This window comes from Rhinoraja longicauda, chromosome 9 (genome assembly GCF_053455715.1).
Source record: "Rhinoraja longicauda isolate Sanriku21f chromosome 9, sRhiLon1.1, whole genome shotgun sequence".
NCBI lineage: Eukaryota > Metazoa > Chordata > Chondrichthyes > Rajiformes > Arhynchobatidae > Rhinoraja > Rhinoraja longicauda.
Genome location: NC_135961.1, coordinates 56389916 through 56404969, shown reverse-complemented (window position 1 = coordinate 56404969; position 15054 = coordinate 56389916). Strand labels below are relative to the sequence as shown.

The window sequence follows — 15054 nt, the reverse complement described above, 5'->3', positions numbered from 1 at the left end:
ACTCTAGCACTTTTTTTTTTTGTAAACCAGCACCAACAGTTTTTTGTGTCTCCCTCATAGCCAACATTTTGTGTTTTGCTCAAGATTCCAGCACTTGCAGTTTCATGTCTCTCCGTTTTAAATTGGTCGTCTTGTTATACAGACCATCCTGCCAATAGTAATTAATATCTTCTCCACGTCCACTAAAACATCTCAGTTCGGGGCACGTCCATTCATTCTTCCCTCAGTCCTCGCTGCCCTCAAACACAATCAGGGCAGCACAGTGATGAGGAAACCGGAGCACCCGGAGAATATCCACAGGGTCACAGGGAGAATGTACAAACTCTCCACAGACAGTGCCCGCAGTCAGGATAGAACCTGGGTCTCTGGTGCTGCAAGGCAGCAACTCTACCGCTGCGCTACTGTGTTGACCATACGTGATTGCAATTTTGCAACTTGGCAGCCAAAAGCTAATGGCTAATAATAAAATGCAAAATATTCTACAGCAATCAAACGGAGGGAGGAACTGAACAGACTTTAAGAGTTGGAATATATTGACACAATGAGAATCAGTCGGGGGAACAGCAGGGAAATTTGCTTAAAAGCTTGGTAGAAAAGCAGGTCATTACACCACAATCTTTTTCCAATTAGTGTATAATAGGTCTTCTTTATGTTTACACACGAAATGGCATCTTTACTAGGGTCAAAGATCGACAGCATTGACAGGGCGGAAAAAAAATCACAAGGTTATAAAATGATGCATGCTTTTGAAACAAATTCATAGATTCACAGACAAAATTGGAGAATTCTCAGTCCCCAAAAAATGTCCATGTAATTGAAATGAAATTTAACTTAATCATCGTAAATCAGTGGTCTTGGTCAAAGGACATCATCACGCACTGTTGTTCAGCCTCTTGATTTATGGCAGCCATCTAATATATGATGTCAAGATTAAATAGAGGAAAATTGAGCCACAGCCGTGCAAAGTATTTACACTGGAGATAAAACAGGGTCACGGGGAACATTTTAAGGGAAAGGCTGCAAAAGCAGAAAAGTCAGATCGTGTCTCAGAAGAGCTGCGGATGAGAACGTTGGGCCTGCAAGAGAGATTGGCAGAGATATTAGACATTACCTCAGCTTCCTGGGAACAGACACACACACACAGAGAACAATCCAAATTACAGAGTGCAGTGAAGGCAGAGAAAGGGAAGCGCAGTAGAATCCTGGATGGATGGCCCGCCGACTGACACTGATGAACCTATAACATCAGCTACTGCATTAAACGAGAGGACATTGCGAGGCGGTGCTGGCGTCAGACTCTAGGCTTGCTCTCCAATGGATGTAGGCTTGTGTTAGGAAGTGCTGACTGTTTACAGATTCGAGGACTTGAAATGGAGTCCGAGCTACCATGCAGTGAAGACTTCCATTCACACTGTGCCTGGCACATTGGCATCTCCAAAGCGCTTTTAACAGTGTCAGCATTGTTTAAACAGTTGAAGGAGCCAATCTGCACACAGCAAGGCTCCATGGAGAACGTGAAGAGGATTAGACAAAGTTGGTAGATGCTGGAGAATGCCAAAGAGTCGACCTTGTCAGCATCTGTCATATTTCAGTGGTAGTATTTGGACCCACACCAGATTCCCTCCCCCCCCCCCCAACTCCAATCAAGAGCATGAAACAAACTGATCCAGCAGTGCAGTGCCAAGGGGGTGCTACATTGTCAGAGGTGTTATTTTTCAGGTGCGACGCTGGATCAATGCCTTATTTGCCCCTTCAGCCCGTCATTAAAATCCTAGCACTACTTAGGAGCAACGGGGTGGTTCCCTCGTGAACGGCCAAATATGAGACAACTACAAATCATCGAAAAGGACAATTGGCCTGAATTTGCTGTAACAATTCCACAAAGAAGGTGGTGGGTGTCTGGAATGAGCTGCCGGAGGAGGTAGTTGAGGCGAATACTATCGCAACCTTTAAGCAGCAATTGGACAGACACGTGGATGGGACAGGTTTAGAGGTATATGGGCCAAACGCAGGCAAGTGGGATAAGTGTAGACGGGACATGTTGGTCGCTGTGAGCAAGTTGGGCTGAAGAAGGGTCTCGACCCGAAACATCGCCCATTCCTTCTCTCCCGAGATGCTGCCTGACCTGCTGAGTTACTCCAGCATTTTGTGAATAAATACCTTCGAAGTTGGGCTGAAGGGTCTGTTTCCACACTGCACCACTGTGACTCTAATTTGGTGCATGTAAATTTGCCTGCAGAGCACTTCAGTCATCTTCTGCGAGTGCATAAAGTGAAGGCGGCTGAATGAACAAAAGACTGCAGACTTGGAGACTGCAGCTGATGCGTGGCGTGCCCAGTGGAGCCATGTCTAGAGTTTCAGGTGCTGAGACTGTCAAATAGAACGATGCTGGTGTCACACTGCGTAAAGACTGCCTCTCAACCAACCAGATCACTTCAGCATTCTTCTTCCAGCAAGCGGTTATCACTGTGCGCTAGTGTCTGCTACACAGTCCCTTTTCCTCATTAAATATTAGCATGGTTTCTGCTCTCGGACCTCAGCACCAGTCCGAATTGCCTGCATGATTCGATACACAAACCAGGCAGCACAACACACAAAAGGGCTGAACCAGCCAATTCCTATTCCTTAATAATGATCAGCCATGATCACATTGAGAATGATCAGCCATGATCACATTGAATGGCGGTGCTGGCTCGAAGGGCCGAATGGCCTCCTCCTGCACCTATTGTCTATAACAACTTGCATGCTAACCCCTGCATATGTTGGATCAACGCTGAACTCAAAAGCTGCAATCTTCTGCTGGAAATAGAAACATAGAAAATAGGTGCAGGAGGAGGCCATTCGGCCCTTCGAGCCAGCACCGCCATTCATTGTGATCATGGCTAATCATCCACAATCAGTAACCCGTGCCTGCCTTCTCCCCATATCCCTTGATTCCACCAGCCCCTAGAGCTCTATCTAAATGTTATGGGGATTTCGAACGCAGATACCTACCGAAACCCCCACTGAAATTGTGCTGTTAGCAATTAAGCCGTTCACTTTGTTTGCAGAGATATTTTACAACGAGGGTATTGATTAATGCCTTAAAACCAACACGAGGCAGCTGCAGTTAATCACTGAAAATGCAGGGAGAAATCTCTGAGCAAACACACACTGGTCCCCGGGCAACAGCTGCAACCCACTCTCCCTCCACCCAAGAACGCGGCTCTGGAAATGACAGGCATTTTGCAGGTTTCGGGGATTCGTTGACTCCCTCCATCCAGTGCCCATTGTTGCTCCCCTCCTGGAGCGCACAGAGCTTTCAGACTGACGACAATACAATAGGGTCGCTTCCACAAATTCCTCGGCCGGATTGGAGGATCTGAAAGCCTGACTCAATCTTGTTTTCCCAACTTGAACCTGGCCACATTTTGTAGTGTCTCCCCCCCCTCCCTCCCCACTCCCTGCAGGGGAGCTTAGCTCTGCACCAAGAAGAAGTATTTCATAAGCCAATGCTTATAGGTCTGTGATATGTTGCACTTGGCAGCGCGACAATCCAACGCTTGGCTACGCTTAGAATGGACGGCTTTAAAGTCAAAAGTACAGAGAATGCGAGGAAGGATAGAGAGGGGAAGGAGCAATCAAGGTCACTGAAAACTGCAGCCTCCCTTTGTTACCCGGCTGGATGAAGGCTGTAGGATTGCACAATACACGCCCCACCTCGGCCCCGAACATGCCACGCCCGCCTGCAACACCTCCACTATTTCTAACTCGTGAGAAGAAAGAGAGGAGCAATGGGAGAAACTTAGCAAAATGACCCCACATCTCTCTCTCTCTCTCTCTCTCTCTCCCCTTCCCTCCCCCCAGAATTTATTCTCAGCAAGTTCTAAAGATTTATCCCATTCCCAGGAGAAATTAAGGTGCTGTTGATAGATCAATTGGTGGAGAAACGATATATTCCAATGTCACCTCAAATTAAAACACTAGGTCCTGCAGAAGTTGATATCTGTAATCCTGGAGGATTCCTCGCTGCCTCCCCCCCACCCCCCACCCCCCCCCACCCCCCCACCTAAAAAACAGACTGTAGTCCCAATACAACCTGCGTTACAATACAACCAATTTTTATTCTCCCCCCCCCAGAGCGCAAATTAAAATAAAGTGATGCTCTAAACCTTTTCAGTTTTGAGATTTAATTTTTTTTTAAATCTTAAAGCTCAAACTGCTAGATTCAGAGCGTCGCTGTGTTTTAATCAGAGCACTAGAAGGAAGATATATTTTTGTTAAATCACACATTACAACTGATAAGAGGCAGCACAAGACTCAAACCCCTGGCAAACGGACCAGGCCACACCCTCCCCATTGAATCTCTCTCCAGCACAAAGACGCACAATTGCTAGAGCGTCTTAAGTTTAAATGAAGAAGGGGGAGAGAAAAAAAAAGCACACTCACACAGCTGGGATGAGAAGAGAGCCTTACCTGTGGCTTCTAAAGCACCCGGCATTCTGCAAGCCACTGCTACAGCTGGCGAAGAAATGACGCTTTATATCACACAGGGAGGCTTGAGCGAGAACAGCTGACTGCAGAGAGCACTTGGGTTAAACGCGGTCTGGTACAGTTCATTAAAAAGCAGTCAGCATGTGCTCCCTCGCTGGGTCCAAGAGTGAGGCAACCCGAATGCACATTACAACAGTCTCTTGCTATGTGAAGGATATTCTCCCCACCGGTTCCCCCCACCCCTCCCTCCCTCCCTCCCCCCCAGCTGACAACTGTCAGGCTGGTTGCTCTGTTGAGAGAAACACCTCAGAGATGGGGGGTGGGGAGAATGAATCGCATTCCTGCGTCTGGCGAGGGGAGGGGAGTGGAGATAGAGAGAGAGAGTCGCACGGTCGGTTTGGGGACCTTCCCAGGTCCAGCAGCCCAATCCCAACACACCAGCTGTTTAAAGTAACAGGCAGCAAATCTCAGCTACTCCCACCCACCCACCCACCTAACACACACACTTCGCAGAGAGAGAAAAACATTATTGGAATGTTACTCTCAAGACAATGACTGAACGAGCGGGGGGGGGGGGGGGGGTGGCGGGTTAGAGGGGCACAGGATATTTCACATAGTGTCAGCAGTTTTTGCTTTCTACCCCTCAAAGCCACATCCACCCAACTATCCCCATCCTCCATGTTCCCGATGCTTGGCTCAGCAGAGAACAAAGCCCCACCCATGTTCATAACCTCGAGGAGCGGAATTAGGCCATTCGGCCCATCAGGTCTACTCCGCCATTCAATCATGGCTGTTCTATCTTTCCCTCTCAACCCCATTCTCCTGCCTTCTCCTCACAACCCCTGACACCCTTACTGATCAATCTCCGCCTTAATAAAATATCTATTGACTTGGCCTCCACAGCCATCTGTGGCAATGAATTCCACACATTCACCACCCTCTGACTGAAGAAATTCCTCCTCCATCTTCTTTCCAAAGGTACAAACTTTTAAAATCCGAGGCGATGGCCGCTGGTATTAGACTCCTCCACTCGTGGAAACATAATTTCCACATTCACGCTATCCAGGTGTTTCACTAATCCGTACGTTTCAGTGAGGTCCCCCCTCATCCTTCTAAAGTCCAGCCAGTAAAGGCCCAGTGCCGTTAAACGCTTATCACATGTTAACCCAATCATTCTCATAAACCTCCTCTGCATCCTCTCCAATGCCAGCATATCCTCCCTCAGAAATGAGGCCCAAAACTGCTCACTCCCCTCTAAATGCAGTCTGAACAGTGCCTTTACAAGCCTCAGCATTACATCCGTGCCATAGACAATAGGTCTTGGCTCTTCCTATTCTCAAGCCGCGTGTACAGACAGAGGCAGCACGAAGTGATGCAGCCCACATCCCCAGTCTCACATTCAGCCCTGCATGGCAATGGAAGCCGTCATTGCCTCAGCTGTACACTGGATTAAATGTGCCAAGCCCTCGGGTCAAGAGGTCAGCACAATAGATAATAGACAATAGACAATAGGTGCAGGAGTAGGCCATTCAGCCCTTCGAGCCAGCACCGCCATTCAATGCGATCATGGCTGATCACTCTCAATCAGTACCCCGTTCCTGCCTTCTCCCCATACCCCCTCACTCCGCTATCCTTAAGAGCTCTATCCAGCTCTCTCTTGAAAGCATCCAACGAACTGGCCTCCACTGCCTTCTGAGGCAGAGAATTCCACACCTTCACCACTCTCTGACTGAAAAAGTTCTTCCTCATCTCCGTTCTAAATGGCCTACCCCTTATTCTTAAACTGTGGCCCCTTGTTCTGGACTCCCCCAACATTGGGAACATGTTTCCTGCCTCTAATGTGTCCAATCCCCTAATTATCTTATATGTTTTATTAAGATCCCCCCTCATCCTTCTAAATTCCAGTGTATACAAGCCTAATTGCTCCAACCTTTCAATATACGACAGTCCCGCCATTCCGGGAATTAACCTAGTGAACCTACGCTGCACGCCCTCAATAGCAAGAATATCCTTCCTCAAATTTGGAGACCAAAACTGCACACAGTACTCCAGGTGCGGTCTCACCAGGGCCCGGTACAACTGTAGAAGAACCTCTTTGCTCCTATACTCAACTCCTCTTGTTATGAAGGCCAACATTCCATTGGCTTTCTTCACTGCCTGCTGTACCTGCATGCTTCCTTTCAGTGACTGATGCACTAGGACACCCAGATCTCATTGACTTGACACCATTCAGATAATAATCTGCCTTTCTATTCTTACTTCCAAAGTGAATAACCTCACACTTATCTACATTAAACTGCATCTGCCATGTATCCGCCCACTCACACAACCTGTCCAAGTCACCCTGCAGCCTTATTGCATCTTCCTCACAATTCACACTACCCCCCAGCTTAGTATCATCTGCAAATTTGCTAATGGTACTTTTAATCTCTTCATCTAAGTCATTAACGTATATCGTAAATAGCTGGGGTCCCAGCACCGAACCTTGCGGTACCCCACTGGTCACTGCCTGCCATTCCGAAAGGGACCCATTTATCCCCACTCTTTGCTTTCTGTCTGTCAACCAATTTTCTATCCATGTCAGTACCCTACCCCCAATACCATGTGCTCTAATTTTGCCCACTAATCTCCTATGTGGGACCTTGTCGAAGGCTTTCTGAAAGTCGAGGTACACCACATCCACTGACTCTCCCCTGTCAATTTTCCTAGTTACATCCTCAAAAAATTCCAGTAGATTTGTCAAGCATGATTTCCCCTTCGTAAATCCATGCTGACTCAGAATGATCCTGTTACTGCTATCCAAATGCTCAGCAATTTCGTCTTTTATAATGCTTTGATTGTGGACACTGCACGAAGCATACCTCAGAGCTGTGGGACGGTGTTCGCCAGAACAACATCAGGCTTGCAAAATGCCTTGCAAAGCCTCCCGAGCTACTCTGAAAGTACCTCCCAACCCACAAAAACCCAACCGCCAGGAGCTGGGGCAGATCCTGGAATCTTGAGCACAAAGAAAAATGGCGGAGGAACTCAAAGAGGGTCAAGGCAGCATCTGTGGAGGGAAATGGGCAGACGATGATTGTCCAAGTCTTGAAGGGTCCCAGTCTGAAACATCACCTGCCCATTTCCCTCCACAAATGCTGCCTGACTGACCTGCTGTGTTCTTCCAGCAGTTTTTATTTTTGTTTGCCTTCTCGCCCCCACACCCCTTCCACTCAAGGTCCCACGCATAGTCCAGTCTCAGAATACTTTGCCATTCTTTCAAGAACTGGAAACTCCTAACCCAATCTGTGGGAGAACTTTGACCTTGCACACACTCAAAGCAGATCATCACCACTCAAAGGAAATTAAGGCAGGGTAATAAATACTGCCCTGGAAAGCATCATCCCGATCCCAAAAATGAATTACTTAAGTTGGGCCGAAGGGCCTGTTTTTATCCTGTACGGTTCCAAAGGTTAAATAAAGGCAAATAGTATCGGCTAGGATCGTAGAGTCAGACAGCATCGAAACAGGCCCTTCTGCCCAACTGCTCCATGGTGTCAACCAAGATGCCCCATCTGAGCTAGTCCCACTTGCCCCTCATTGGTCCATATATCCCTCTAAATCTTTCCTATCTGTGTTCTGTCAAGTGTCGTTTAAACGCCGTTAAGAGTTCCTGCCTCAACTACCTCCTTTGGCAAAATGTGTAGCAAGGAACTGCAGATGCTGGTTTACACTGAAGACAGACAAAAAATGATGGAGTAACTAGAGTGCGTCAGGCAGCATCTCCGGAGAAATTGAATAGGTGACATTGCAGGTTGAAGGATTTAATCCGCAATGTCGCCTGTTCCTTTTCTCCAGAGATGCTGCCTGATCTGCTAAGTTACTCCAGCATTTTGTGTCCATCTTCGGAGTACACCAGCGTCTACAGTTCCTTCCTGCACACTTACTGACATGCTGTATGCCCTTGGTCATACTGCAAGCTGGTCTGGCGAGGGAGGGGGCCCTTACCTTGGTACCATTCACTGGGCAGTCCCAGCTTCTGATCACCCCTAGCTACATAGGATGTACAGCACAATGCCAACACTGCCCACTTAGTCCATCCATTTATCTGTGCATTGCACACAAGTCTCCTCTCACTGTATATCTAGAATGGCCATTCAGAAATTTCAGATGAGTAGCTCATCGTTGAGAGGTGCAAATTCTACTAGAGCCAGTTAACCAACATTAGTTACCAAGGCCCCGAACTGCAGGAACAAAAGTATCATGAGTGGACAGAACTCAAATCACAGGTTAGGTAATGGTTGGCGTATGGTCCACACAAGTCTTGAGGGAAGGTACAAGAGGGCTTTAAAAAGATCAAGAGGTTTAAGACTGTTTAATAGATGAAAGACTTCAGTTAAGGGAGCCCAGAAATGCCAGGACTGTTCTTCTTGGAACAGAAGGCCAGAAAGTGGCCCAAGTGGTTTACAACGAGAGGTTGTGATGGAGAAGAATTAAAATCCTGAAGTTGGATAATAACCAGGGATTGCAAGTCGAAATTCATTGGCAAAAGATCAAGGAGAGACCTAAAAAAAAAAGCTTTCACTCCACTGTTGAAATGCAGAATGCTCCAATCCCAAAAAGGTGGTGGAAGCAGATTAAAAAGGGTATTAGACAAGCACTCTGGAATGGGGACATTCCAATTATGCAATGCAGGGGATGTGCACATAAGCAAAAGAGTTCTTCCAAAGTGCCAACACATGGAAAGTAAGCATACGGCGCTGCAAGTGGAAAAATAATTCAATAGATAAATCAGATTACTTTCGCCTTGATTTCTAATATAGTTTTGCCTCAGAAGCATCAATGCAACTCTCTAGTACCTTTGCCTCCCCCCTCGACTCCAGCCAAGGACCCAAACAGTCTTTCCAGGTGAGGCAGAGGTTCACCTGCACCTCCTCTGCTGTATCCACTGTTCCAGGTGTCAACTTCTCTACATCGGTGAGACCAAGCGCAGGCTCGGCGATCGTTTCGCTGAAGACGTTCGCTCGGTCCGTCTTAACCAACCTGATTTTCCTGGGGCTCAGCACTTTAACTCCCCTTCCCAATCTGACCTTTCTGTCCTGGGCCTCCTCCATTGCCAAAGTAAGGCCCAGCGCAAATTGGAGGATCAGCACCTCATATTTTGTTTGGGTAGTTTACACCCCAGCGGTATCAACATTGACTTCTCTAACTTCAGATAGTCCCTGCTTTCCCTCTCTATCCCCTCACCCTTCCCAGTTCTCCCATCAGTTTTCCTATCTCCTACTATATCCTATCTTTGTCCCGCCCCATCCCCTGACATCAGTCTGAAGAAGGGTCTCGACCTGAAACGTCGCCCATTCCTTCCCTCCAAAGATGTTGCCTGACCCGCTGAGTTACTCCAGCATTTTGTGTCCACCTTTGATTTAAACCAGCATCTGCAGTTCTTTCCTACACATCTCTCCAGTACTTGTGCAGGAAGGAACTGCAGATGCTTGTTTACCTCGAAGATAGACACAAAATGCTGGAGTAACTCAGTACACCCATTCCTTCTATCCAGAGATGCTGCCTATCCTGCTGAGTTACTCCAGCATTTTGTGTCGATCTCTCTCCTGTACTTCCTGCCTGGCATCTCTCGCTCCTCCCCCCCCCTCCAGCCTAGTCATCCTGCTAGTTCCACTGTTTGGATACATATATCCCTTCATTCACCTCTTTCACAGCCAACATTGGACCAATGGCTCCACCTTTCCTTCGTCATCGGTGCCGCTCTGATTTGTTCTGCACCTTTTCGTACCTCTAGTTTTCCTCTCCGCTGAATCTCAGTCTGAAGAAGGGTCTCGATCCGAAACGTCATCTATACCTTTTCTCCAGACGTGCTGCCTGACCCGCTGAGTTACTCCAGCACTTTGTGTCCATCCTGGGTGTAATCCAGCAGCGGCAGTTCCTTCCGACACACTTTGTCTACACTATCATTTTTGGATGAAAGTCTGATCTGACTTCCCACTGGATTTCTGAGTGACCACCTTGTATTAAATGTCAGGTCATACTTTTCCCTATAGCCTCTAACACATCCTCTCATACAGATGTGGCTGATTTTTTTGGAAGAGGGGAAGCCCCGTTTCCTGAAGAATAAGGATATCTCTGATGCCCTAGTGTGAAACACCTCATCCCGGGCGCAGATGCGGCGTAGACGGAGGAATTGGGAGTAGGGGATAGACCTTTTGCAGGAGACCGGGTGGGAAGAAGTGTAGTCCAGATAGCTGTGCGAGTCAGTGGGTTTATAGTAGATGTCAGTCACTAGTCTGTCTCCTGTGATGGAGATGGTGAGGTCCAGAAAGGGGAGGGAGATGTCGGAGATAGTCCAGGTATATTTAAGGGCAGGATGGAAATTGGAAGTGAAGTGTATGAAGTCAGTGAGTTCTGCATGGGTACAAGAGGTAGCACCAATGCAGTCGTCGACGTAGCGGAGGTAGAGTTCGGGGATGGGGCCGATGAACGTCCGGAACAGGGATTGTTCGATGTACCCTCTCATACAGAAGCTTTCTGGATCTACTACTCCTTAAAGACCTCCACCAGAACACGACCACTCTGCTCTTGGAAATTAAAGAGTCCTTCTCTGTATGGTTTCAATTGTGGTTTTTTTTCAAAAACTCCTTACACCCTCATCTCCATTATAGAATGTAGGCCAGAAATGGGGCCAAAGATTCACTACATATTTAATGATTTCCAACTGTATCATAGTGCTCTAATGGCTTGTCATGGCCTCATTGACCTGTGTTGTAACATTCAAGGAGTGGTCTACTTGCTTCCCCAGAGCAGAATCTTTTCTCCGTTAAATCATCCAGGGAACTATTTGCTCCAGGGGGACAATTATTTCCTCATCCTTCAACCAAAGCCTTGCAGTGGAATTCATTTGCCGATTACACAATGTTCCTGTCATTTTGTCCACGGCTTCCTTAGTACTAATTACATCAATTTGAAGGTTTAAAAAAAAAAAAAAAACAGAGGACAGGGGTTTAAAGTGAGGGGGAAAAAGATTTAATAGGAACCTGTGGGGTAACTTTTTCGCACAAAGGGTAGCGTGTGTATGGAACGAGCAGTTGGAGGAGGTAGTTGAGGCAGATAACGCAACGTTTAAGAAACATTTAGACAGGTATATGGATAGGGCAGGCTTAGAGGGATATGGGCAAAACAAAGGCCAGGTGGGATTACTGTAGATGCGACATGTTGGCCGGTGTGGGCAAGTTGGGCTGAGGGGCCTGTTTCCACACTCTATGACTCTAAATTTTGTAGTTCGACTCATTTCCAAGCCAGATTTAAGCAAATCGGGTACAATGGTGCAATTATTAATGCTGACAGTATCTTAATTGAAATCGTTTAACAATCTGTGCACTCAGCTCATCCATTATGCTATTTGTCCCTGTAGTTGTAAAAACTCAAGTACTTTGTTTTCAAACATTCAAATATACCACAATAGCTTTTGTTCATCTTTGATATCAAAAAGAATGTAATCATGGTGGCCTAACAGTTAGTTTATGCCGCCTACCACTTATAGTTTTGTGTTCTAGATGCACTCGTTACATCTTTCAATGAAGATTCTATCTGTCCTGCCACTGGCTGAGACATCCCTGGAACCTGCTTTATTTCTACGGCGCATCTGTAGAAGTTGGTGAGAGAAGTTGGGGACATGCCGAACTTCCTAAGCTTTCTAAGGAGGCGGAGGTGTTGGTATGCTTTCTTGGTCATTGCTTCTAAATGGGTGGTTCAGGAGAAGCCGTTGGTTCAACTGACTCCGAGGAGTTTGACGTTTCAAACATCTCTGCTTCGCCGCCTTTGGGCAAACTAGGGTATGTGTACTGCTACGCATCCTGAAGTCGATCACTATCAAGGCATTATTTCCCAGTGGTTCCGTTTGACATCCAAGAGGCAGCAATGTATTTTCACTATTGCTTTGGGGGCGAGAAATGGACTCACAACCTTCTGATTCAGTTCACAAGGTCAGGAGCAGAGGAGCAGTGGGCACACCATTACAGAGCACACCCAACAGAAAAATCTGCATTTGCAATGGATTTCTTCACTTCTATTCAAGGCATTGTTACTTCCCCATCCCACAATTCATCCTCGCCACATCCAGTGGCTCACAGTGACTGAGGTTATTGCATTTTGTCACTGGTTGGCGATTGCCTGCTTTATTTAACAACCTTTCCGGCCTCTGAACAAGGAAAGGTTTAATACTGACATGAGATCATTGGTCTTGGCACCATAGCAAGGTCCCATAGGGTCAATGCATGGGGATTCAAATCCATACTTGCGAGCTCCATGATGGAGTAAACTAGCATGTATACCACTGTCCACCTAGAGCTGTCAATAGCCCAAGAATAGACTTCCCAAACCAGCTACCTGCCCTGCATGACATTTGCAAAACCAAGGCATTTCCTCCATCAATCCAATCCGAGCATATTATCAGTGCCATCTTTTAGAGCCACACAACAAACAGGCCCTTCAGCCCATCATGTACATCCAACCCCGTCGGGTACATACCAATTTCATCTATCAGCATTTGGGCCATCGTCTCTATCACCTTGGCATCTCAAGTGCTTGCCCAGAGGTTTCTTGCATTTGCAGTGGGGTCTGTGGACACGAGGAACTAGATTTGAGGCAACTAATTTTACAAAATAGCCTTCGTGACCTTTCATCTCATCGGCTTGAGATGGCGTTGCCTACAAATCCCAAAGGATGAGGTCTGACACTCAGCATCACCTTTTGCTCTCCGTGTCATCCCCCACCCAAAGAAAAACCAACTCAACGTGCTTACCCTCTCTGGAAGGCATCTCCTCCTGGATCCCATTGAGCTGCTCGGATTTTTTATCAGGAGTCTCTTGAACCGCCGATTCCCCCTGCATTCCGGAAATCTGGCCATTCTTCCGAACAGACTGTGGGAACAGGAGGACACAGTTATTTTAGTAGGAAAAAAAACTGCAGATGCTGGTTTAAATCAAAGGTGGACACAAAATGCTGGAGTAACTCAGCGGGTCAGGCAACATCTCAGGAGAGAAGGAATGGGCGACGTTTCGGGTCGAGACCCTTCTTCAAGAATCTTTGCCCAAGGTAACTCCCTTCTCCGAAGGGGAAATAACATGAAGCCAAGTGAAATAAAGATGAGAGGTTGAAAAGCTGGTATCTCATGCTCAGACCAGACTGCCCGATGAAAGAAAATGAAATAAGGGTCTTCGGTCTGAAGAAGGGTCCCGACCAGAAACGTCACCTATTCCTTCTCTCCTGAGATGCTGCCTGACCCGCTGAGTTACTCCAGCATTTTGTGTCTACCCACACAGTTATTTTACTTCAGCCTGTTAAATGGACACACACTGGACCTTTGAGTTTAGTTTAGCTTAGTTTATTGTCATGTACAATAGGGTACAGCGAGAAGCTTTTTCGTTGCGCGCTCACCGTTCAGCAGAAAGACGATACATGATTACAATCGAGCCGTCCAGAGTGTATGGATACATGGTAAAGGGAATAACATTTAGTGCAAGGGAAAGTCCAGTAAAGTCCGATTAAAGATAGTCCGAGGGTCTTCAATGAGGAAGATGGTAGGTCAGGACCACTCTAGTTGTTAGTAGGATGGTTCAGTTGCCTGACAACAGCTGGGAAGAAACGGTTTCGGAATCTGGAGGTATGTGTTTTCACACTTCTGTACCTCTTGCCAGATGGGAGGGGGGAGAAGAGGGAGGAATAGGTTTCAAATCCATTTTTCCCCTCTGCCACGAGGTCACACCATTTTAGGCTGGCGTGGTGGGTGAGAGAAAGTCAATGTTATGACACAACACAAGATGTATTGGTTAATCCATGTACTGTACGTTCAGAGATGTATAGAATAAACCTCAAGGACAGATTTAAGTATCCAAATCCATATTTCTGTTCCATACCAAGCTTTTGAGTCAATAGACAATAGGTGCAGGAGGAGGCCATTCGGCCCTTCGAGCCAGCACTACCATTCAATGTGATCATGGCTGATCATTCTCAATCAGTACCCCGTTCCTGCCTTCTCCCCATACCCCCTGACTCCACTATCCTTGAGAGCTCTATCTAGCTCTCTCTTGAATGCATTCAGAGAATTGGCCTCCACTGCCTTCTGGGGCAGTGAATTCCACAGATTCACAACTCTCTGACTGAAAAAGTTTTTCCTCATCTCCGTTCTAAATGGCCTGAGTCGGAGGTGGATAATGCAGTATCTCTGTGAGAGAGGTAGGGGGAGGGGAATTAAATCAATTAATGAGGATTATCCACAAGCAGCTGGAAGAGTAACTAAAACATTTACAAAACTCAAGAGATAAGAATTGTTTAAAAATAAATCAGGAATCCTGCACCATAAAAGGCTTTATAAAGAGTATATGCCCATAGGCTGAAGCACTGAATAAAGTGGGTGGGAAGCTCAGAACAAGGATAGATCACTTATAGTATAAGAAAATAACTGCAGATGCTGGTACAAATCGATTTATTCACAAAATGCTGGAGTAACTCAGCAGGTCAGGCAGCATCTCGGGAGAGAAGGAATGGGTGACGTTTCGGGTCGAGACCCTTCTTCACTTATATGTGGCCATT

General features: G+C 46.8%; 1 protein-coding gene across 2 annotated transcripts in view; it reads right to left on the bottom strand.

Annotated features, from left to right (window-relative positions):
* akap12b (A kinase (PRKA) anchor protein 12b) overlaps positions 1–15054 on the bottom strand; it is an 89245-nt gene that overhangs the window by 21713 nt on the left and 52478 nt on the right. The window contains exon 2 of one of the 2 annotated variants that reach the window (XM_078405550.1): positions 13265–13382. In XM_078405550.1, coding sequence (XP_078261676.1) covers positions 13265–13382 — 118 coding nt within the window. Of the gene's footprint in view, positions 1–4455; positions 4686–13264; positions 13383–15054 lie in introns of those variants that run through there. The other variant, XM_078405551.1, reaches the window with a different exon arrangement.